Source organism: Herpailurus yagouaroundi, unplaced genomic scaffold, assembly GCF_014898765.1.
Source record: "Herpailurus yagouaroundi ecotype Mexico unplaced genomic scaffold, PumYag 164, whole genome shotgun sequence".
Lineage (NCBI taxonomy): Eukaryota > Metazoa > Chordata > Mammalia > Carnivora > Felidae > Herpailurus > Herpailurus yagouaroundi.
Window position 1 is genome coordinate 12020826 of NW_024412405.1, and position 24933 is coordinate 12045758.

The 24933-nt window shown below is 41.9% G+C and overlaps 1 protein-coding gene across 9 annotated transcripts in view; it reads right to left on the bottom strand.

Annotated features, from left to right (window-relative positions):
* The window catches only part of CLYBL (citramalyl-CoA lyase), a 277204-nt gene that overhangs the window by 117897 nt on the left and 134374 nt on the right, over nt 1–24933 (bottom strand). For all 9 annotated transcript variants that reach the window (XM_040487161.1, XM_040487162.1, XM_040487160.1 and 6 more), the window contains exon 2: nt 3775–3961. In XM_040487161.1, the coding sequence (XP_040343095.1) occupies nt 3775–3961 (187 nt within the window). The remainder of the gene's footprint in view (nt 1–3774; nt 3962–24933) is intronic.

Here is a 24933-nt window from a genome sequence, read left to right on the forward strand (position 1 = left end):
TTTTTTTTTTTCAACGTTTATTTATTTTTGGGACAGAGAGAGACAGAGCATGAATGGGCGAGGGGCAGAGAGAGAGGGAGACACAGAATCGGAAACAGGCTCCAGGCTCTGAGCCATCAGCCCAGAGCCCGACGTGGGGCTCGAACTCACGGACCGCGAGATCGTGACCTGGCTGAAGTCGGACGCTTAACCAACTGCGCCACCCAGGCGCCCCGGGAAGCACTCTTTAGTATCTCCTGGCTCAAGCAAGAGATCAAAATGCAAATTAAAAAGTACTTAGAACCTGGGGCTCAGTCATTTAAGTGTCCAACTCTTTCCCAGGGTTCGTGGGATTGAGCCCCAAGTCGGCCTCTGTGCTGACAGCATGGACCCACTTAGGATTGTGCCTCCCTCTCGGCCCCTCCCTCCACTGCACATGTGTGTACTCTTTGTCTCTCTCTCTCAAAATAAATAAACATTAAAAAAAATACTTAGAACCAAATGGTAATAAAAAATATATGTTCTTATAGACCTATCTGGTTAGATTATAATTATTTACATTTTGCGTGTCTCACCACCAGTCTTTGAGTCCTCCATGCTGGGGATCATGCAATCGTCTTGGTTCCTCTCCTTGTCAGAGTGCCTGAGTATTGAGTATCTAAATTTACATATTTAAACTTACATATTAAATATATTTAAATATTTCCTTAAATATTTACTCAACTAAAATAGCAGTCCTGGAATCCTGTCTCTCTTTATTCCATTCCTACTTTCTTGGTGTTGCCCAAGTGTCATGGAGATTCACCAGAAATTTGTGCCTTACTTGGCTTATTTTCACTGTGTCCCAGCAAGCAGTGGCTTATGCAGTCCTATATCTCCTCATGCATTTAACAATGAAAAGAAAAAGATAAGAGGGGTGTGGAGACAGTCTTTTCATCATCCATACTTGGGAAGGTGAGCTGGTAGTGCCATCCTTGACATGAAGGAGCTACTTAAACACAAATTGGATTAGCAGGACAGGATTAGAGCCTGCTGGAAGGTATTATACACTTATAAACTGCTCTGTAGAACTCTTATTGTTTTCATTACAAGCCCATACTCCACAGTGTCAATCAAATGAAATATTGAATTAGCCTATTAATAAAAAAGAAATAAATTGAGATATAAAATGAAGCAACTAAGTTCTAATACTGGAAAAAATATTGATTAGACAGTAACAGTTGAGTTTAGCAAAACTATAATTAGAACAAAATAAAAAAAGAGTATCTGAAATGAATTTTTTTTGAAAGAGAAAGAGGGTAAGGGAGGGTCAGAGGGAGAGGGATAGAGAGAATCTTAAGCAGGCTATTAACTACTTTTCTATCTCCAGCACTTCAAAAAGAAGATGGTAACAACTAGGTACTGATACAGGTTCTTCAAGATCAAGTCTCATCTACTTAACCTCATTTTTCTGGCAAGGTTCAGGGGGAGAAGGTATTTCTAGGCAGGTAAATTGGGATGGTATCTTCATTTTGAAACAGCATTAGATAAAAATCTCTCATAATATCCTCATGAAAAGATTGGATTTTAGGAAAGTTGGGTGATCGAATAACCATATTCACAGTATTGATCCATGAAACTGACCTCTCCATGCCTCAGTTTCCTTATCTGTAGAAGGAGTATAACAGTAGCACCTCACTGGGTTGTTTATGAAACTAAAGCCCTTAGAACAGTGCCTGGACGTCAGTCAGCACTATATAAATAAATAAAACATGATCAGAAGCTTCTAGTTGCATGCTTGTTCAACACTTGGCTCCAACCTCTTCAACATTTCCATCAGAAACTTGTTAAATGCCTGGCAAATTCTCAAATGCTATTAATGATGGATAATAAAATCAAAATCCAAAAAGACCTTGATAGGCAAGGGCTAGGAAATAACATATATGAGATAAAATTAAGTCCTGGATAGAGAGTTTAAGAAAACATTTTTTACAAGCACTAGCCTGGTTTGCCAGAACTTTCTGTGGTAAGAAAGGGAAATTCAACTGACTCCCAAGCTCAGCATGCATAAAACAGTAGCAATTAATGGAAAGTTTAACTGCATTAAGAGAACTGAAGCGTCCTGATAAAGACACTGTCTGGATACAGACGCAAAGATGGTGGGCACGTCTCACCCATCATGAATTCTTCCCTCCCCTTCCCTTAGTTTCCTCCTAAGAAGTGGCTCTGGGTACAAGGATGAGCTTGAGAACACTAGTGAACAGTAAGAAAATGTGAGGCAATAATGGACCATATTTCAAGCTTATCTGGGTGGAAGGAAACATCCTCTGGTGGATACGGGAAGATAGCCTCAAGATTTGTGAAGAATATAATTAGAAGTTTATCAGGGCACCTAATGGCTCACTGTGCTACATGCTAAAATAAATTCCCCTCTAATCATGATTACTACAGGATTTATCTAATCTATTTCCTATAGGAAATCAAGCTACTCCCAGGCATTTTATCAAACTTCTTCCTCATAATAATCCCTGTCCCTGACAAAAGAAGATTTTGTCATCCCACAGTATAGATAAGAAATGGAGGCAAAGAAGTAAAGTGAATTGCCCTGGGTCACACAGAACTGAAATTACAATTTAGTATCTAATCTTAGAGTGCACTACATGAGTTTTGGAAGGGAGCATACTGGAAGCACATTATATCCTTCAAGAAAAGGCCTATTTACCTTAATCTCTGGGAGAAAGAAGATTAATTGTATTTTCCTTGGGGCATGCCAAAGATGTTGAGGAGACGCTTTAGATTCCACACGCTCATTCTAATCCTTTTCCAAATACTTGGAAAGTCTTGCTTTGACCATTAACTTCTTTTTTTTTTTTAATTAAGGCAAATATTTGCTAGAATCTCCAAGGAGAGCAATTAATCAAGAAAGTTGTACAGTACGGCCATGCTATTTCAGATCATTTAAGACAAGAAAGTATCCAGATAGGCATGAATCCAGATGGCCAACTCCCTCTGTCCCCAAGCCCCACAATCTATTCCCAGACAGCCTCACTGTCTAGGGACAGACAAAGGTTAAGTAAAAACATGTTTTTAACTTAAAAAGTTCCATGCAAACATAAATTATTGTTATAATGATTTACACCTAATTATTTCACCTAATTATTGAATAAATCCATGTTCATTATAAAAAGCTGGAAAATAAAGTAAACCAAATGAAGCAAAAAGCACCCACTCTGCTACCACCCAGTAAGAACCTTTTGTACCTGTTTACAACTGGATATATTTTAAGGCTCAGTTCTGTGGTCAGGCCATGAGGAAATCAGCCCAAAGCTGCAACCCTAAGGTTCTGTGTGTAGCTTCCCTTAAATTAAGTAGGGAAAATGGTGACTTATTCATAGAAGACTATCTTTTATTTTCTTGGCACTTATCCCAGAAGCCATAAGGCCATTACTCAATATTAAAAAGACATGAATTCCACATTGTGTCTTACTGCTCTAAAAATTTACAACACAAATTTCAGATTAAATAATTTACCCAAACTGGTAAATATCATAGCCACAATGGATTCAGTGTCTATCTCTTTATCAATATATACACATAGTCACATATACTGAAGGTATACACTGGTTGGGTTCTTCCTTTGTCTTGGAGAAAAGAGACACATTCAAAACCTCTATGAGGGCTTGATCAAGAATATGTTAGTAAATAGCAAAAGGTGAGTATGGTAGAATCTTTCCAACTAATGAGCAATGCTACCAAGACAGCACCAAATTGCAATCCATTGCTTTTTCCCATCTTAAGGAAAAATCATGCTATTACCTTTTTGTTCATAGCAACACCATCCTCACAGTCGAGCACTGCACAATCTACATTCAAGGAGGGAATCTTCTTTATTTTCTTTTCATCATTTCCAGGTACATAGAGCACTGCTCTCCGGGGAATGTACTTGTGATTGGAGGAGGAACTGTATCCAACCCTGGGCACATCAGCTGCCAGAAGTGGTTTCCTGCAGGAGACATAATTGGTGTTAGTCTAAAATAGGATCTATTTACGAATTTTTGCAAAACCTTATTTTAATGCAAAATTAAAACCGAAAACATGATAAGCTAATTTCAGCAGATCACAATCACACAGCACAACTAGGAGAACAACAACAGAAATAACCAAGAAACAAAATGTCATTTTGGCTGAAGTTTAAAAAATATATAGCACTGTTTATTGAGACGATCTTCAGAGAAAACAAGTGTATACCAATTTCATCTTGGAAAAACACTTCCAATACTAGTATATTATCTAGATAGTACCCATGGACAAAAAGAAAGGAAATTTATATCCAGAAGGTCCCAAATAACATTACTATCTTCAATTATATGAAACTAAAAACAGAAAATAAACAACCTATGTTAAGCATTAGTGTATGGCCCTCTCTCTGCCCGTGAGTCTAAAGTAGGCAAAGAAGTGATTCAAGTTCAATGTTAACAACAGACAAGGATGGCTGGCCACTTCTTAAGTGAGCAGAATAGATAACGAATGAGAAAAGATCATTACTAGCTCTGGAATGGTGGCCAACTTCATCACTGAAAACTTCAGGTGCTTCATCTATAAAAACGATACTAATTTTGCAGACTATTGAGAGGCTTCAGTGAAAGGAAATAAGGCACATGAAGTGCTTAGCGAGAGCCTGGCAGGTGTGGGTGGTGGGCATAGAGAATGCTGTTGTTCTTAATGAGAAAACTAGGTCTGGATATCAGTAGCCCCTGCCTGCTTCTGACCTCTGCTCTCTCTCTCCTTCCATTCCCTACTGCATTCAGTTTAGCCTCCTGTGGAAATAAGAGTTGTTGGCCAGAAGCTTGTTTGGCTCACTGCAGCCCTCGCGCCTAACCTGATCCATAATTAGGTGCTATGGTTTGGCCCATAATATGTGGTAAAGGAAGGTGAAATCAGTTTTCACATTCAGGACGAGCTACATAACTTGTTGGTCCCAGAGTAAAATGAAAATGTAGACCCTTGTTCAAAATTTATTAAGAATTTTAGGTGGTGACAGAAAAACATCAAACCAAGCACCAGACCCTTCTAAGCACAGAGCCATGTGTGATGGTGCAGGTCATACACTCATGAAGTCAGTCCTCCCCATAATAGACAAGCTATATGTCATGAAGCACCCAGTTAAGGTTAAAGCCACAGCAAGTCAGAAATTCCCTATGTTTTACTCTGCCCTGAGTAAACTGCATCATCCTTTCCAAAAACGTGTCAGCTGTACTTATCCTAAGTTAATGCCATCTGTATTTTACAAAGCTGTAATATTCTGTCATGATTACTGTGCCTTGTGACAATGAATCTCAAGAAAAATCATTCACTCTTTGGCCAACTGATTCTATGTGTGACCCCCCCATTCCTTCTTGTGGCCAATCTTAATACACTAGAAAACTTGAGTCTTAGTCTTATTTTTCCATAGCAAAAGCACTGTACTACGTGAGGTATGGTGAGATACAGATGGGTTTTAAAAGTGTACATGTCTTACAAGACACTTTATTTAATATAAAACATACAATGAACAAAAATATATTATGGCCAGTTAACTGAAGAACAACTGAACTGTCATCATTTTGCATTGACTGAAAATATCTAGCTTTTTTTTTTTTTTTTTTTTTTTTTTTTTTTTTGATAGAGAGATAGGGCGGGGGAGGGAGGGCCAGTTGGGGAAAGGGGCAGAGGTAGAGAGGGAGAATCTCAAGCAAGCTTCAGTCTCAGTGAAGAGCCTGGCATGGGGCTTAATTTCATGACCCTGGAATCATGATCTGAGTGGAAATCAAGAGTCAGATGCTCAACTGACTGAGCCACCCAAGGGCCCCTGGTTTATCTTTTAAAAAGAGAGAAAATATAACTATGTAACAGTAACAATCACATTTTACTTATTCACACTGGAAACCAAAAGTTGCAACATATTCATTTCCTTAAAATTTGTAAAAACACAATTAAAGGAGATGAAATTTTACTTACCAGGAAATGCTTGGGGGGGGGGGGGGAGTCAAAATTACTTTTCACCATAATTTGTTGTAACCACACGTGTAAAACCCAAAAAGAGGATGAGAATGGCTCTAGTGGAAAGAGCTTTATGGGTCCTTCCTATACCTCTCACTTCACCTGACAGAGTAAATATCTGGACTTCTCTGTCCCATTGGCAACTGACTTTCATTTCATGAAAACTGAGATTTCCTTCATAGGAAATAGCTTCTGACTGCCATTTTGGATTCAGCCACTGTGGTCTCCAAGCTACACTATTTGAATTTTTTTTTTTTTAACATTTTCTCATTCTTGTGAGACAGAGAGACAGAGCATGAGTAGGGGAAAGGCAGAGAGAGAGGGAGACACAGAATCTGAGGCAGGCTCCAGGCTCCAAGCTGTCAGCACAGAGCCTGATGTGGGGCTGGAACCAAGAACCGTGAGATCATGACCTGAGCTGAAGTAGGATGCTTAACCAACTGAGCCACCCAGGCGCCCCCAAGCTACACTATTTGAATCTCAAGACTGAGCTCCCAGACATAGCTCATGCTGTAAATCATACCACCATCATATGCTAAGCTCTAGAGCAAATCATTCCTAACATGTTTACATGAAGTCTGATTTTATTTATTTAAAAAAATTATTTATATTTTAGTTAATGGTGCAATATTGGTTTTTCAGGAGAATTCATTGAATCATCACTTACATACAACACCCGGTGCTCCTCACAAGTGCCCTCCTTAGTACCCATCACCCATCTAGCCCATCTCCCACCCACCTCCCTCCATCAACCCTGCTTTTTTCTCTATCATTAAGAGTCTCTTATGGTTTGTTTCCCTCTCCCCTCCTTCTTCCCCCCACCTTCCCATATGTTCTCGTTTTGTTTCTTAAATTCCACATATGAGTGAAATCATACGGTATTTATCTCTCTCTGATTTCATTTAGCATAACACACTCTAGCTCCACCCACATCATTGCAAATGGCAAGATTTTATTCTTTTTGATGGCTAACATTCCATTGTATACCACACTGAAGTGTAATTTAAAACAGATGATCGGAAAACAGAGAGGGAAGATGGCGGCGTAGGAGGACGCTGGGCTCACCGCGTGTCCTGCTGATCACTTAGATTCCACCTACACCTGCCTAAATAACCCAGAAAACCGCCAGAGGATTAGCAGAACGGAGTCGCCGGAGCCAAGCGCAGACGAGAGGCCCACGGAAGAGGGCAGGAAGGGCGGCGAGGCGGTGCGCGCTCCACGCACTGGCGGGAGGGAGCCGGGGCGGAGGGGCTGCTCGCCGGCCAAGCAGAGCCCCTGAGTCTGGCTTGCAAAAAGCGGAGGGGCCTGACGGACTGTGTTCCGACAGCAAGCGCGACTTAGCATCTGGGAGGTCATAAGTTAACAGCTCTGCTCAGAAAGCGGGAAGGCTGGAGGACAAAGGGAAGGAGAGCTGCTGAGCCCCCGGACGACAGAGCTCAGTTTGGTGGGGAACAAAGGCGCTCGTCAGCGCCATCTCCCCCGCCCATCCCCCAGCCAAAATCCCAAAGAGAACCAGTTCCTGCCAGGGAACTTGCTCGCTCCGCGCAAACACCCAACTCTGCGCTTCTGCGGAGCCAAACCTCCGGCAGTGGATCTGACTCCCTCCTGCTGCCACAGGGCCCCTCCTGAAGTGGATCACCTAAGGAGAAGCAAGCTAAGCCTGCCCCTCCTGCCCCTGTGCACCTTGCCTACCCACCCCAGCTAAGACGCCAGATCCCCAGCATCACAAGCCTGGCAGTGTGCAAGTAGCCCAGACAGGCCACCCCACCCCACAGTGAATCCCGCCCCTAGGAGAGGGGAAGAGAAGGCACGCACCAGTCTGACTGTGGCCCCAGCGGTGGGCTGGGGGCAGACATCAGGTCTGACTGCGGCTCCGCCCACCAACTCCAGTTATACACCACAGCACAGGGGAAGTGCCCTGCAGGTCCTCACCACGCCAGGGACTATCCAAAATGACCAAGCAGAAGAATTCCCCTCAGAAGAATCTCCAGGAAATAACAACAGCTAATGAGCTGATCAAAAAGGATTTAAATAATATAACAGAAAGTGAATTTAGAATAATAGTCATAAAATTAATCACTGGGCTTGAAAACAGTATAGCTGACAGCAGAGAATCTCTTGCTACAGAGATCAAGGGACTAAGGAACAGTCACGAGGAGCTGAAAAACGCTTTAAACGAAATGCATAACAAAATGGAAACCACCACGGCTCGGATTGAAGAGGCAGAGGAGAGAATAGGTGAACTAGAAGATAAAGTTATGGAAAAAGAGGAAGCTGAGAAAAAGAGATAAAAAAATCCAGGAGTATGAGGGGAAAATTAGAGAACTAAGTGATACACTAAAAAGAAATAATATACGCATCATTGGTATCCCAGAGGAGGAAGAGAGAGGGAAAGGTGCTGAAGGGGTACTTGAAGAAATAATAGCTGAGAACTTCCCTGAAGTGGGGAAGGAAAAAGGCATTGAAATCCAAGAGGCACAGAGAACTCCCTTCAGACATAACTTGAATCGATCTTCTGCACGACATATCATAGTGAAACTGGCAAAATACAAGGATAAAGAGAAAATTCTGAAAGCAGCAAGGGGTAAACGTGCCCTCACATATAAAGGGAGACCTATAAGACTCGTGACTGATCTCTCTTTTGAAACTTGGCAGGCCAGAAAGAATTGGCACGAGATTTTCAGTGTGCTAGACAGAAAAAATATGCAGCCGAGAATCCTTTATCCAGCAAGTCTGTCATTTAGAATAGAAGGAGGGATAAAGGTCTTCCCAAACAAACAAAAACTGAAGGAATTTGTCACCACTAAACCAGCCCTCCAAGAGATCCTAAGGGGGACCCTGTGAGACAAAGTACCAGAGACATCACTACAAGCATAAAACATACAGACATCACAATGACTCTAAACCCATATCTTTCTATAATAACACTGAATGTAAATGGATTAAATGCGCCAACCAAAAGACATAGGGTATCAGAATGGATAAAAAAACAAGACCCATCTATTTGCTGTCTACAAGAGACTCATTTTAGACCTGAGGACACCTTTAGATTGAGAGTGAGGGGATGGAGAACTATTTATCATGCTACTGGAAGCCAAAAGAAAGCTGGAGTAGCCATACTTATATCAGACAAACTAGACTTTAAATTAAAGGCTGTAACAAGAGATGAAGAAGGACATTATAGAATAGTGACAGGGTCTATCCATCAGGAAGAGCTAACAATTATAAATGTCTATGCGCCGAATACCGGAGCGCCCAAATATATAAAACAATTACTCATAAACATAAGCAACCTTATTGAGAAGAATGTGGTAATTGCAGGGGACTTTAACACCCCACTTACAGAAATGGATAGATCATCTAGACACACGGTCAATAAAGAAACAAGGGCCCTGAATGAGACATTGGATCAGATGGACTTGACAGATATATTCAGAACTCTGCATCCCAAAGCAACAGAATATACTTTCTTCTCGAGTGCACATGGAACATTCTCCAAGATAGATCATATACTGGGTCACAAAAGAGCCCTTCATAAGTTTACAAGAATTGAAATCATACCATGCATACTTTCAGACCACAATGCTATGAAGCTTGAAATCAACCACAGAAAAAAGTCTGGAAAACCTCCAAAAGCGTGGAGGTTAAAGAACACCCTACTAATGAATGAGTGGGTCAACCAGGCAATTAGAGAAGAAATTAAAAAATATATGGAAACAAACGAAAATGAAAATACAACAATCCAAACGCTTTGGGACGCAGCGAAGGCAGTCCTGAGAGGAAAATACATTGCAATCCAGGCCTATCTCAAGAAACAAGAAAAATCCCAAATACAAAATCTAACAGCACACCTAAAGGAAATAGAAGCAGAACAGCAAAGGCAGCCTAAACCCAGCAGAAGAAGAGAAATAATACAGATCAGAGCAGAAATAAACAATATAGAATCTAAAAAAACTGTAGAGCAGATCAACGAAACCAAGAGTTGGTTTTTTGAAAAAATAAACAAAATTGACAAACCTCTAGCCAGGCTTCTCAAAAAGAAACGGGAGATGACCCAAATAGATAAAATCATGAATGAAAATGGAATTATTACAACCAATCCCTCAGAGATACAAACAATTATCAGGGAATACTATGAAAAATTATATGCCAACAAATTGGACAACCTGGAAGAAATGGACAAATTCCTGAACACCCACACTCTTCCAAAACTCAATCAGGAGGAAATAGAAAGCTTGAACAGACCCATAACCAGCGAAGAAATTGAATCGGTTATCAAAAATCTCCCAACAAATAAGAGTCCAGGACCAGATGGCTTCCCAGGGGAGTTCTACCAGACGTTTAAAGCAGAGATAATACCTATCCTTCTCAAGCTATTCCAAGAAATAGAAAGGGAAGGAAAACTTCCAGACTCATTCTATGAAGCCAGTATTACTTTGATTCCTAAACCAGACAGAGACCCAGTAAAAAAAGAGAACTACAGGCCAATATCCCTGATGAATATGGATGCAAAAATTCTCAATAAGATACTAGCAAATCGAATTCAACGGCATATAAAAAGAATTATTCACCATGATCAAGTGGGATTCATTCCTGGGATGCAGGGCTGGTTCAACATTCGCAAATCAATCAACGTGATACATCACATTAACAAAAAAAAAGAGAAAAACTATATGATCCTGTCAATCGATGCAGAAAAGGCCTTTGACAAAATCCAGCACCCTTTCTTAATAAAAACCCTTGAGAAAGTCGGGATTGAAGGAACATACTTAAAGATCATAAAAGCCATTTATGAAAAGCCCACAGCTAACATCATCCTCAACGGGGAAAAACTGAGAGCTTTTTCCCTGAGATCAGGAACACGACAGGGATGCCCACTCTCACCGCTGTTGTTTAACATAGTGCTGGAAGTTCTAGCATCAGCAATCAGACAACAAAAGGAAATCAAAGGCATCACAATTGGCAAAGATGAAATCAAGCTTTCGCTTTTTGCAGATGACATGATATTATACATGGAAAATCCGATAGACTCCACCAAAAGTCTTCTAGAACTGATACATGAATTCAGCAAAGTTGCAGGATACAAAATCAATGTACAGAAATCAGTTGCATTCTTATACACTAACAATGAAGCAACAGAAAGACAAATAAAGAAACTGATCCCATTCACAATTGCACCAAGAAGCATAAAATACCTAGGAATAAATCTAACCAAAGATGTAAAGGATCTGTATGCTGAAAACTATAGAAAGCTTATGAAGGTAATTGAAGAAGATTTAAAGAAATGGAAAGACATTCCCTGCTCATGGATTGGAAGAATAAATATTGTCAAAATGTCAATACTACCCAAAGCTATCTACACATTCAATGCAATCCCAATCAAAATTGCACCAGCATTCTTCTCGAAACTAGAACAAGCAATCCTAAAATTCATATGGAACCACAAAAGGCCCCGAATAGCCAAAGTAATTTTGAAGAAGAAGACCAAAGCAGGAGGCATCACAATCCCAGACTTTAGCCTCTACTACAAAGCTGTCATCATCAAGACAGCATGGTATTGGCACAAAAACAGACACATAGACCAATGGAATAGAATAGAAACCCCAGAACTAGACCCACAAACGTATGGCCAACTCATCTTTGACAAAGCAGGAAAGAACATCCAATGGAAAAAAGACAGTCTCTTTAACAAATGGTGCTGGGAGAACTGGACAGCAACATGCAGAAGGTTGAAACTAGACCACTTTCTCACACCATTCACAAAAATAAACTCAAAATGGATCAAGGACCTGAATGTGAGACAGGAAACCATCAAAACCTTAGAGGAGAAAGCAGGAAAAGACCTCTCTGACCTCAGCTGTAGCAATCTCTTACTCGACACGTCCCCAAAGGCAAGGGAATTAAAAGCAAAAGTGAATTACTGGGACCTTATGAAGATCAAAAGCTTCTGCACAGCAAAGGAAACAACCAACAAAACTAAAAGGCAACCAACGGAATGGGAAAGGATATTTGCAAATGACATATCGGACAAAGGGCTAGTATCCAAAATCTACAAAGAGCTCACCAAACTCCACACCCGAAAAGCAAATAACCCAGTGAAGAAATGGGCAGAAAACATGAATAGACACTTCTCTAAAGAAGACATCCGGATGGCCAACAGGCACATGAAAAGATGTTCAGCGTCGCTCCTTATCAGGGAAATACAAATCAAAACCACACTCAGGTATCACCTCACGCCAGTCCGAGTGGCCAAAATGAACAAATCAGGAGACTATAGATGCTGGAGAGGATGTGGAGAAACGGGAACCCTCTTGCACTGTTGGTGGGAATGCAAATTGGTGCAGCCGCTCTGGAAAGCAGTGTGGAGGTTCCTCAGAAAATTAAAAATAGACCTACCCTATGACCCAGCAATAGCACTGCTAGGAATTTATCCAAGGGACACAGGAGTACTGATGCATAGGGGCACTTGTACCCCAATGTTCATAGCAGCACTCTCAACAATAGCCAAATTATGGAAAGAGCCTAAATGTCCATCAACTGATGAATGGATAAAGAAATTGTGGTTTATATACACTATGGAATACTACGTGGCAATGAGAAAAAATGAAATATGGCCTTTTGTAGCAACGTGGATGGAACTGGAGAGTGTGATGCTAAGTGAAATAAGCCATACAGAGAAAGACAGATACCATATGGTTTCACTCTTATGTGGATCCTGAGAAACTTAACAGGAACCCATGGGGGAGGGGAAGGAAAAAAAAAAAAAAAAGAGGTTAGAGTGGGAGAGAGCCAAAGCATAAGAGACTGTTGAGAACTTAGAGCAAACTGAGGGTTGATGGGGGGTGGGAGGGAGGAGAGGGTGGGTGATGGGTATTGAGGAGGGCACCTTTTGGGATGAGCACTGGGTGTTGTATGGAAACCAATTTGACAATAAATTTCATATATAAATAAAAAAAAACAACAACAAAAAAACAAACAAAAAAAAAACCCAGATGATCACTTAAGAAATCTCCTGCCAGGGCACCTGGGTGGCTCAGTCGGTTAAGTGAGACTTTGGCTCAGGTTATGATCTCATACTTTGTCGGTTCGAGTCCCTCATCAGGCTCTGTGCTGACAGTGTGGAGCCTGCTTTGGATTCCCTCTCTCCCTCTCTCTCTGTGCTTCCCCTGCTTGTACTCTCTCTCTCTCTCTCTCAAAAATAAATAAACTTAAAAAAAAGTCTCCTGTCACTGTTAATGATGTTTTTGGTTTCTTGGATAGTATTTACAATCATTAAAACGCTGTTTTGCTCATATCTTCCCCTGCTCAAAAACTGTCAACAGCTCCTTACTACCTGTACGATTAAGTTCACTCTCAGCTGATATTCCTTTCCTCAATTTATAGCTCATTATTCCTACTCAGTAAGTATCTACCCTAGGAAACTTAGATTATGACTGTCTGTACAACATGCTGCAATCATTGTTTCCAGAATACCTTTGCTTCTGCTGTGCTTCTGATGGAAAAATCTTCCTTCTCAGTTTATTTGAACATTAAGGATCCTTCACGTTCAGTTCAAGGTCCCCTCCAACCTTGAGCCTTTCTTAACTATTCTTTAAACTCTCTCTTCTTTAAGGGACACCTGAGTGGCTCAGTCAGTTAAGCGTCCAACTCTTGGTTTCGGCTCAGGTCATGATCTCACAGTTCGTGAATTCAAGCTCTGCACTGGGCTCGATGCTGACAGTGTGGAGCCTGCTGGGATTTTCTCTCTCCCTCTCTCTCTGCCCCTCCCCTGCTCACTCTGTCTCTCTCTCTCAAAAATAAATAAATAAACATAAACTCTCTCTTCTTTAAACTCTTATAGGATTTATCACTCATAACCAAACCAGAACCAGCAAAGGACTGGTTCTGCTATCAAGGCAAAGTTAATCAAAGCGGCACAAAGCTTTCTGGAAAGGCAATTGATGATACAAATCAAAAAACTTTAAAAGTTTCCTACCTTTTGAGCTTCAAGTTATTTGACAAAATTCCTTTTGGGAACTGTTATAGATTGAATGTGTCTCCCCCAAATTCGTATGCTGAAATCTAATCCCCAGTGTATTTGGAGGTGGGGCCTTTGGGAGGTGATTAAGTCTTAAGGGTTCTGCCCTTAGAAAAGAGGCCCCGGAGAGTTCCCTTCCCCGATGCCACATGAGGACACGGCGAAAAGACTGACATCTACAACCCACAACAAGGAAGCGAGTCCTCATCAGACACCAAATCTATCAGAGCTTTGATCTTGGACTTCTTAGCCTCCAGAACTGTGAGAAATAAAGTCCTGTTTTTTATGTCATCCAGTCTATGATATCCTGCTGTAGCTGCTCGACCGAACTAATAGACAGGAATCTATCTTAAGAAAGTAACTAGAAATAAGACTAGATATGTACAATATTAAGAAACTGAAAACCTTCAGGCCCAAAAGTTGGATGAATTATAGTATGTATATTCAATGGAATATGCTGCTATTGTTAAGAATTATGTTTATAAAAATATTTAATGTTACAATAACTATTGGTTTGTTTAATGTTTGTTTATTTTTGATAAAGAGCATGAACAGGGGAGGGGCAGAGAGAAAGGGTGACAGAGGATCCAAAGTGGGCTCCACACTGACAGCAGAGGACCCAAAGCGGGGCTCCAACCCAGGAACTGTGAGATCACGACCTGAGCTAAAGCTGGATGCTCAATTGGCTGAGCCACCCAGGTGCCCCAATTATTGTATTTTTAAACAGAAGACGTAACATTATATATGCAATAACATCTCAACTTTGTAAAAAATGCAAGAAAAATATCTGAAAGGAAATACATTAAAATGTTATTAGGGATGCCTCTGAACTATAGAATTGGGGATTAAGATTTTTCTGCTTCTGCACACTTTTTTCCTATGTTGCATATTTACTAGAAAGAGCATCACTCCTTTTAAAAAAATTCCTTTTATAACTGGCTTAAAAAAATCAATAAAACCATTCGAAAAGTCTCAAAAAAGTGTTAAGATGGACCAAATGCAACTTGGGGACTAAATGCCATTTTTGACCTACAAAAATGGTAATTTTATATGGTTCAACCCAATGCTGTGATTGGCATTCAGAAGATGGGATGAGAAGCAAGCTGCCATGTCACTCCGAGTGTTAATTTCCTCATCAGCAAGAAGCACTATACAAGCTACCTTGTACAGGGGAGAACTCACCACAAGCAGTAAAGCATCATGCACTTACAGCTACTATGAGTATCTGAAGCTTGTCACCCATATGTGATGCTGGTCGGCACAGCCCTGCACCAGGAGAGTCTTGTCTCCAGCACCCTCAACTAGACCTTGAGCTGAGGGAAGGGCAGGATGAAGTCTCCTCCACCCTGCTCAGCAAGGGCCTCACACATTACCTTACCATCTAAAACAGTTGGCAATCTAGAGGTGGGGATGTAGGGCTGATTTGCAAACACACTGTCCTTATTCTTCTTGTGGAAGAGTCATGTTTTAGTGGTCATTACAGGTAGGAGGTCATTTTTATTCCCTCTCTCCTTTGCCATCCTGGAAACTTGAATCCAACCCACTGCCTGCTGCTGCTTCTCTGTGTTTATTCCATCCTTTCTGCAAACACAGTTTTTACATCTGAGTTTAGGGCCTCATAAACCTAGACCTAGATGGCTCTTATCGATCCTGCCTTCCACTGAGCTCCTTCATTTGTTCGTTTGTTCATTCACTCACTCTTTCAGTAGGCACTTCGTAAGCACCCATTGAGGGACCTGCACTGGGCCTCCACCAGCACACGTCAGGTTCCTTTGTGCGAATATGAAAAAAGTGCCTCCTCACACTTTCCAGCAGGTGGAAGGGTAAAAAGATGCCTTCTGCTCCCGAGGCAGCATGCTTCGGTGCATGGAGACAGGTCGAAGCTCAGCCCCAATGCGTGCCTCCCTGTAAGTGCCCCTGATCAGGGCATACCCCACACAACTGTACACAGTGGCCTTGACTCACATTGTGCTGAGCACTGTGGGGAGGTGCCACAAAAGAAAAAGGACATGCCCGGAAGGTCCAGGGAAGAGCACCCACAGGATGGCCTGCAAGCAGCTCAGGAAGGCTAAAGGCTGTACATAATGAAGCTCAAGGGAAAAAGATCAAAGGCAGCAAAACTGTTTGGAATAATGAAAAGAATAAAGGTGTAGAGGGGGTCTGGGCTTCTGGTTCTATCATGGACTCTCAGATCCAGGAGGGGGCTGGCACTGGGAAGGTGGCCAAAGCCCATCTCGGCATCTGTCCCCAAGCCTCCTTCCTCCCCGTACCGCTGGTATGTCCTCTCCTTCCCCATCTCTGGCTGTTTCAAAATCTGTTCCCTACTTGAGTTGTGCTCAGCACTGACTACTGAGTATGAATATAATTGCAGTAGGTGGCAAGAGCTAACTTCTTTTATTTTATCTTACATATTTGGAGTTAGGGCCTCTTGATAGTCAACATGTAAATGTATTCAAACAATATGCAAAATAGGGGCTTAAGATGAATTGAAAAAATCTGGTAGCCTTATGGTGAGTTCTCTCTACAGAAGGACCTTTTTTGGGGTAATATATCCTTCAGCAGGTCCAGGGGTTCTTCTGGCTGAAAGGGGGTCCTCCTGGCCTTGTTCTGGTTTTCCCCCTTTTCTCCTCCACCTGATACACTTTTATTAGCCACTAATATAACTAGACGTATCCCTAATGCTACAGGGGTTTTCCACCTGGAATTCAATATTGCCATCACTCAGGGACCTTTTAAAAATGGTCAAGTTCTGGACCTCACCCAGTGTAATCAAATTCAATTCACTGGTAATATGGCCAGCGTCTCTCAAACACATATATTTGAGCTAAGTCCTTGCCACTTACATGAGTGTGACTGCAGACCAGCACTATTGGTCTCTTACCCATTCTCATGTGAGAATTTCCTGTCCTTCATGGTAGTAACTACTTGAAATCATCTGGGGAACTTTCAAATATGCTGACATTAAAGCTCCAGCCACAGAAAATTTGGCATCATTGGTCTGAGATAAAGCCTGGCTCTTGGACTTCTAAAAGCTCCCTATGTGATTCTGACGTGCAGCTCAGTCGGAGGACGACCGTCGCCACATGATTCCAATGTGCAGTCACTGCCCTAATACAGGAAATTTTGCTCCAACAAAAATTTCTCTTGAGTCATGTGCTACCATTATATACAAGCAGATGCTATGAAAATAAGATCATAACTGAAAATGCATCAAACCAGAAAAAAAATCCACATTTAAAGAAAAATGTTTCTAAAAAGAAAATTAACACACAAACTGCTGACAATATTTGAAATAATGGTAATAATCAACTAAGCCAATGTCCACTTTAAGATGTGCAATTTGGTATGTTATTTCTGAACCCAACTTGGTGGTTTATGTAGCTAACGGCTAGTACAGAGGTCTCTACTGTGGCTGCACATTATGATCACCTGGGGAACTTAGAAAAAGAAAAAAATCCCAGTCCACACACCCTAACCCAATTAAATCAGAGCCTCACAGTGAGTTTCAGGCATCAGTGTTTCTTGAAAGCTTCCAAGGAGAGTCCAAGTGCAGTCAAGAGAGGGAACCTCTGCAGCAGGGTTTGCAAGTACAACCAAAGTGTCTTACTGATCCTAGAAAGGACTGAAGGTTGTTGGACTTCAACAGTTGCCAGAATTGAATCCTACCATATTTAGGCCACGAGTTCAGTACCACCTGCGTGATTTCCCAATACCCAAGTGACTGGGGAATGATACTGCTGAGAGGCATTGTGGTTTTCTTTGCTTGGAAACCATGATGTTCTACACCATCCCCCACCCACTAAATCAGTGGCCACCACCTGCAGGGGCTTGAAGGTGGTAGTGGTAAGTGAACAGCCATGAAGTCCCTGATCAACTTGGAGCTTCAAATTAGAGTCCAAGTGTGAAGTCCAAGTATGGACCAAGTCCGCAGTGAAATGATAAGCTTGCCTTTGTTAACAGAGAAGGAAGTTTTCTTATTTCCGATAGCTTGAGGGGCTGGATCTGGAGCTCCCAGGAAGTGGAGTGAGAGAGGACAGGGGTTTAAAGTAAACAAAATCTCCACCACCAACAGGACTCAAAGCTACTCTGGATGCTGAGCACAGTTTGCTGGCCGGGAGGTTGATGGGGGGAGTCCAAGTGATGAAACTGGGGGAAGATTCTGCCTGGCCTCCAACTCTTTAGGAACTTCTACTCGTCCTCAGTGCAATGCAGTGAGGAAGAGTACTCCAAGACGAGCGACACTGTACTCTTACTTAGTAGTTTCTCATGACCCATGACCCCTGAGGCAACCAAACGGTTGCATCAGTTGAGTTTTGCTACAGTGCCCCTGACTTGGACCCAGGTATGTTGCTGAATCTTTTTTTTTTTTTTTAATGTTTATTTATTTTTGAGAGGGAGTGGGGAGGGCCAGAGAGAGAGGGAGACACAGAATCTGAGGCAGGCTCCAGGCTCTGAGCTGTCAGCACAGAGCCCGATACAGGGCTCGAACTCACAAACTGCAAGATCATGACCTGAGCCCAAGTCGGACACTTAACTGATTGAGCCACCCAGGCGCCCCAGGGATCCTGATGAATCTTACCCACTCTGTATTTTCCAAGGAGTCACATTTCCCCTTACTTGGAGCCAATTTAACTTGAATTTACAGTTTTCATAAAAATCACATGATCATCTCAACAGATGCAGAAAAAAGCAATTGACAATTTTTTTATGATAAAAACACTCAACAAACTAGATCTGAAGGGAAACTCCCAAATCTTGAAAAAGAAGGACTAAATTGAACATAGTACAGACAGAATCCCAAGTTAACAAAAACCAGTCACCCAGCCTCTTGTTTCCTGAGAGCCCACCAGTGCTCTAACAAAGCGTCCAAACTCATGCTGTTTTGCTTCTGAAGTTATAATGAACTCCTATTCCAGGAAGAGCCCTGTAGATCAGACAGTTTTACAAACACTGGGCCAACTCACTGTTGGCCTATTTAACAAATGTATTTTTATTTACGTGAAATGTGTTTATACAGCAACTGGAGTTTTTTAAATAGCAATTAGATTTTATATCATATTTAAATTTTGTTAGAAAATGTTGACAATGGATGACCTGGGGAAGGGAGGAGTTTATGTCAGTACACACAGGTCAGGGACTGGGGCCTGTTGGCTGGACGCTGCTTTCAACCCCAGATCTGCTTCTAGTTATCACTAGGGGGTCAGATCCCTGGAAAAAGCACAACGATAAAGCAGGCAAGTGTCCAAATCCAGAATGTTGGGTGGGCAGAGCAGGAAGAGGGATGAGGCCTGGAGAGATCTCTTTTCACAAGCAGAAGTTCTCTGAAGCCAATGTTGGGCAAAACATGGGGACCAAGGTCCAGAGACCCTCTCTGAGTACTCCACATCTTATCCTTGACCCTGATAGCTGGCTCTAAGATGACTTTGCCTCACCCGTGGGTGACCCTCAGCAAGCACCACAGGCTGGCAGGCTCAGCTGGAAACATGGAAGGCCAAGGACTTCTGAGTGTTTCCCTTATCACATCCCTACTGTCATTTCATAAACACAAATGTTTTGATCCCTTAAGTTCAGAATCTAATACTCTCTTTGAATCATCTAAATGGCAGTCCAGACTTGACCAAGTGAAGATAAGAACTTGATTCAGGACTTTTATTTTTTAAAAAAAAATTTTTTTTTCAACATTTATTTATTTTTGGGACAGAGAGAGATAGAGCATGAACGGGGGAGGGGCAGAGAGAGAGGGAGACACAGAATCGGAAACAGGCTCCAGGCTCCGAGCCATCAGCCCAGAGCCCGACGCGGGGCTCGAACTCACGGACCGCGAGATCGTGACCTGGCTGAAGTCGGACGCTCAACCGACTGCGCCACCCAGGCGCCCCGATTCAGGACTTTTAAAAGTCATTACATCACTTCTTAAATTCAAAACCAAGTTAAAAAGCAATTATTATAAAGATAATAATAACTTAGGTCACATAATTAATTCTAAATCATTTTGTTAAATTCAAGTAAATTTATCAAACAAAAAATTTTAGTGTACTGATCAACCTCAGTATTGACCATACATTCAATGATGTATTCAAGCTGTTTACCAGTGCCTTTATAACAGGACTTTAATAATACTAAGATGGTTAATTTTACGTGTCAATTTAACAGGCCTATGGGTGCCCAGATATTTGGCCAAACATTCTGGGTGTGTCTGTGAAATTGTTTCTGCACAAGATTAACATCACAATTGGTAGAATGAGCAAAACACTGCTTTCCCTAAGGTGGGTGAGCCCTAGCCAATCAGTTAACGGTCTGAATAGAACAAAAAGGCTGGCACTCAATCCAAATACAAGGAATTCCTCCTACCTGACTGTCTTCCAGCTGGGACATGAATTTCTTTTCCTGCCTTTGGACTCAGACTAAGACATCAATTCTTCGTGGGTCTCAAGCCTGCTGGCCTTCAGACTGCAAATATAACATTGGCCGTCCTGGGCCTCCCACTTGCTGACTGCAGATCTTGGGACTTGTCAGCCTTCATAAATGCATGAGCCAATTCCTTATAATACATGTATAACTTATACACACACACACACACATCAAATATATATCCCATTGGCTCTGCTTCTCTGGAGAACCCAAAAACAATTCCTACATAACCAGTCATGCCTTCCACACGCCTTCACACTGTATCTCCCCATCTTGCCCCAAGACCCCATCATTATCCCAGGTCCTCTCTGCCCCTGTCCAGCCTCCTCCCCCACACCACAGTCAGGGTGGACCTTTACAAATGTTAATGCGATCGTGATAGTCCTCTGCTCCAAATCCTTTAATGGCTTTCAGGTGTTCTCACATTAAAACCTAAATACCTTACCCTGGCCAACAAGCCCCTGGCTGCCAGCCCACCCATCCCCCTCTGCTACTACCCTCCATCACAGGGATCTGTTCCCAGTTCCCTGATTGAGCCATACTTTTCCTGCCTGTCTCAGAACCTTCCCACATGCTATCACCTCTCTGGAAGGTTCTTCTTCCGGATCCAAGCATGAATGTTTCCTTCTCATCCTTCAAGTCTAAATGTTACCTCCTCAGCAAAAGCTTCACCAACCCCTTTATCTAAATCAAACTCTTGATTCTCAACCCCATATTCCTGTTTGTTCCTTTCACAGGCTTTCTCCTTTTGAAATGAATTAATTATTGGCCTGTTGACTTTTTTTTTTTTTAGATTTATTTTGAGAGAGCACAAGACAGCAGGTGAGCAGAGGAGAGGCAGAAAGAGAGGGAGAGAGAGAATCTTAAGCAGGCTCCATGCTCAGTGTGGAACTCGACACGGGGCTCAATTCCAACAACCCTGGGATCATGACCTGAGCTGAAATCAAGAGTCAGATGCTCAACTGACTGAGCCACCCAGGTGCCCCAGCCTGTTGACTTTTTATTGTCTTTCTTTTACTGCCTATTTATTGTCTCTTCCACAGAACTAACAGAATTTTTCCATTTCAGGTATCCCATATAGTAACATCCTTCCTATTTGGTGGATGAGGAGTAGACAACCCAAGGGCTCAAAAGCAAGGGTGAGGATGCATGGCACAGTGTGGCTACTGAGATGCTACAGACAGGCACTGGAGCCTTGAGAGGCTGAGGCAAAATGGAGGACAGGGAAGACTTTTCCCATCCCGGTAGTGGCAAAGGAGGGAGGTGGCCATAGCAAGTGCCCAAGGATGGCGGGGCCAGAGGTGTCAGAGCTGAGGGCAGCAGGAGAGGGTATCTTGGCCTGACTTTGGCCATGTTCTCAGGTGTTTGTCACTGCCTGTTTTCCAAGCTCGGCTCTCCAGCCTGCCCACACCCCTCTCAGAAATTCTTTTTCTGCCAAAGTCAGTCCCAACTACTGTTGGGCACATACAACTCTACACTCCAGTGCATAGGATCCTGGGGAGCAGGTACCTGATCTGTGTCACTCCTATATGTGTACTCTCAGCAATGTGTGTCGCATATAGAGGGACTCAGGATAAGTAAGCTAATGCAGGGAAGAACAGACTCGGGGCTAGCTGGGTGATGGGCTGGGGACCCAGTGTTCAAGGAGAAAAGGCCACATATTTCCATTAGCCTCTGTCCTCAGAAGGCTAAAAATGATAGCAGGCATGACCCTTGTAATGCTCTTTGCAGATTTCACCAAACTATCTTTCCAAAAGGTACTAAATTCTATTCCCACCAGCAATGCAGCAGACTGCCTAGCCTGCCATGTGCTCCTGCACAACCCTTTTTACTTTTTATACCATGGTTTTGGACATTCAAGAAGAGATGTGATGTTGTGAGTGAAGGCTGCCATGGAAAGGGACTGGAGGGGCGCCTGACTGGCTCAGTTGGTAGAGCATATGACTCTTGATTTCAGGGTTGTGAGTTTGAGCCCCATGGTGGGTACAGAGATTACTTAAAAAAATAAAATCTTAAGAAAAGAAAGAAGGGTACTGTATATGTGAAGCCATGGGGGAAAGTTTATAATGACCTTATTTGAACAATGATGAAACAGTTTATGGATTGTATTAATCCTTTAAAATCAGCATTCCCCACCTGGAGCTGACCTATATTCTAACATTTTATACTCCTGCCATGTCAATTTTTTTTTTATTAAGGCAAAATATATAAACACCAGAGTCACCATTTTAAACATTTTTAAGCATATAATTCAGTGGCATGAAGTACATTGTGCAGCCATCACTACCATCCATCTCCAGAACATTTTATCTTTCCAAACTGAAACTCCAGGCCCATTAGACATTAACTCCCCTACTCCCCTTCTCCCAGTCCCTGGTGACCACCATTCTATGTTCTGTCTTCATGAATTTTACTACTCTGGGTACCTCCTAGAAATGTAATCATACATTTGCCTTTTTGTGTCTGCCTTATTTCAGAGCATAATGTCCTCAAGGGTCATCCATGTTGTAGCACGTGTCAGAATTTCCTTCCTTTTTAAGGCTGAATAATAGTCCATTGTATGGAGTACCATTTTGTTTATCTATTCACCTATTGGTGGACCTTTGGGTTATTTCTACCTTTGTACTACTGTGAATAATGCTATTATGAACACTGGTGCACAAGTATCTGTTTGAGTATCTGCCTTCAATGATTCTGGGTACTTACCCAGAAGTGGAATTGCTAGATCATATATTAATTCTATATTTAATTTTTTTAAGGAACTCTCATACTGCTTTCCAATTTTACATCTCCACTCAGATATTACTTTAAAGCATTTTATGCTGCAACTGATTCCAGTAATTACTGAAGTTTGGATAACTTCAGTAGAGAAAAAGAACTTTTATGTGCCCTTTAGAAATTTCCTTCCAAAAATTTTAAGTTATGGTAAATTTTCATTTGTTCATAAATATAAGAAATAATAAGAAAACAAGGCATCATTTAAAAAATTATACATCAATAAATTCTTATTTAGGATATTGTGCAGAAATGATACGGCCCTTTAAGTTCTTTTAAAGAGATTTTGAGGGGCACCTGGGTGCCTCAGTCAGTTAAATGTCCGACTCCGGCTCAGGTCATGATCTCACGGATTGAGTTCAGGCCCCGCACTGGGCTCTGTGCTGACAGCTCAAAACCTGGAGCCTGCTTTAGAATCTGTGTCTCCCTTTCTCTCTGCTCCTCCCCCGCTCATGCTCCCTCTCTCCTTCAAAAATAAATAAACATTAAAAAAAAAAATTAAAGAGATTTTGACTCGGGACACCTGGCTGGCTCAGTCAGTAGACTGTGAGGCTCTTGATCTCAGGGTTGTAAGTTCAAGCCCCATGTTAGTGTAGAGATTACTAAAAAATAGAGTATTTTAAAAAAGAAAACAAGAAATAAAGGGATTTTGACTCTAAGAGCTGACCAAGGTTAAAAATAAAAATTTCTTGGGTGTCTTGCTGGTCAGCAGGGCATGCAACTCTTGATCTCAGGCTTGTGAGTTTGAGCCCCACACTGGGCATAGAGTTCACTTAAAAAAAATAATAAAGTAAAATAAAAAATTCTTACAGAAAAGTCTGCACAAATCCAAGGTATATGACAGATTCCTGATGGATTCTTCTACTTGGGGCTGGATCTTCAATCCTTTGAAGGGTTGGAGGAGTATAATTGAGCTATATCATTCCTCTTCTAAGTTCATACATTGGGAAAAACTGAGTTACGTGTTGCATGGCCCACGGGTCTGACCTCACATGCCAATTCTGATGCTTACGGAAGAATGCTTGCAACTAGAATGAGGATAAGAGCCCATTAACTGATATTTTCCCATCCCTACAAAAGACAGTAAAATTCACCTATGAATTTCAACTATGCTTATGACTTAATAGGTATTTATGCAAGCATCTATAATAACTGAGGCCTACTTACGTTCTTACTCTGCTAAGTTCCCAACTGCCCAGAAAGATTCCCTATTCTGAGGAACTGTTTCCGTTACTATGGCAACAGTGTACAGAGAAGGAGGGAGCTTTCCCCGGGCACGAGAGTAAAAGAACAGCTATTTGTTCTCCCATTGGCAGAACAGGGCCATTCGTGAGATTAGCATGTGGTGCTAATACAAATAAGCGTGCAGCCCACTTCAGAAAAGCCGAGAAGACATTTTCAGGGCAAACTCTCATGAAGCAATTATATTGCACCTGAATCAAGTGCTCCATTTTGTACTGAAATGAAGAAATAGTTTTTTGTGTCCAAAGTAGACACACAAGATAGCAGTCTGTGGTCCACTGTGGGGGCACTGATGGGGCAACCCAGAGGCTGTGGGCTCACAGCCATTGTGAGGTGCCATGTACAAAGAGGGCGACTAGTGAGGGAACTCCCTTTTAACCTATCCTTGCCATGGAACCCCAGAAACAGAGGGGAGGAGATGGAATAAAGGGCAGACTTTATCCTAAAGCAGTGGTAGGGAGGAAAAAGTCTGTATTTATGCCCAGTTTGGT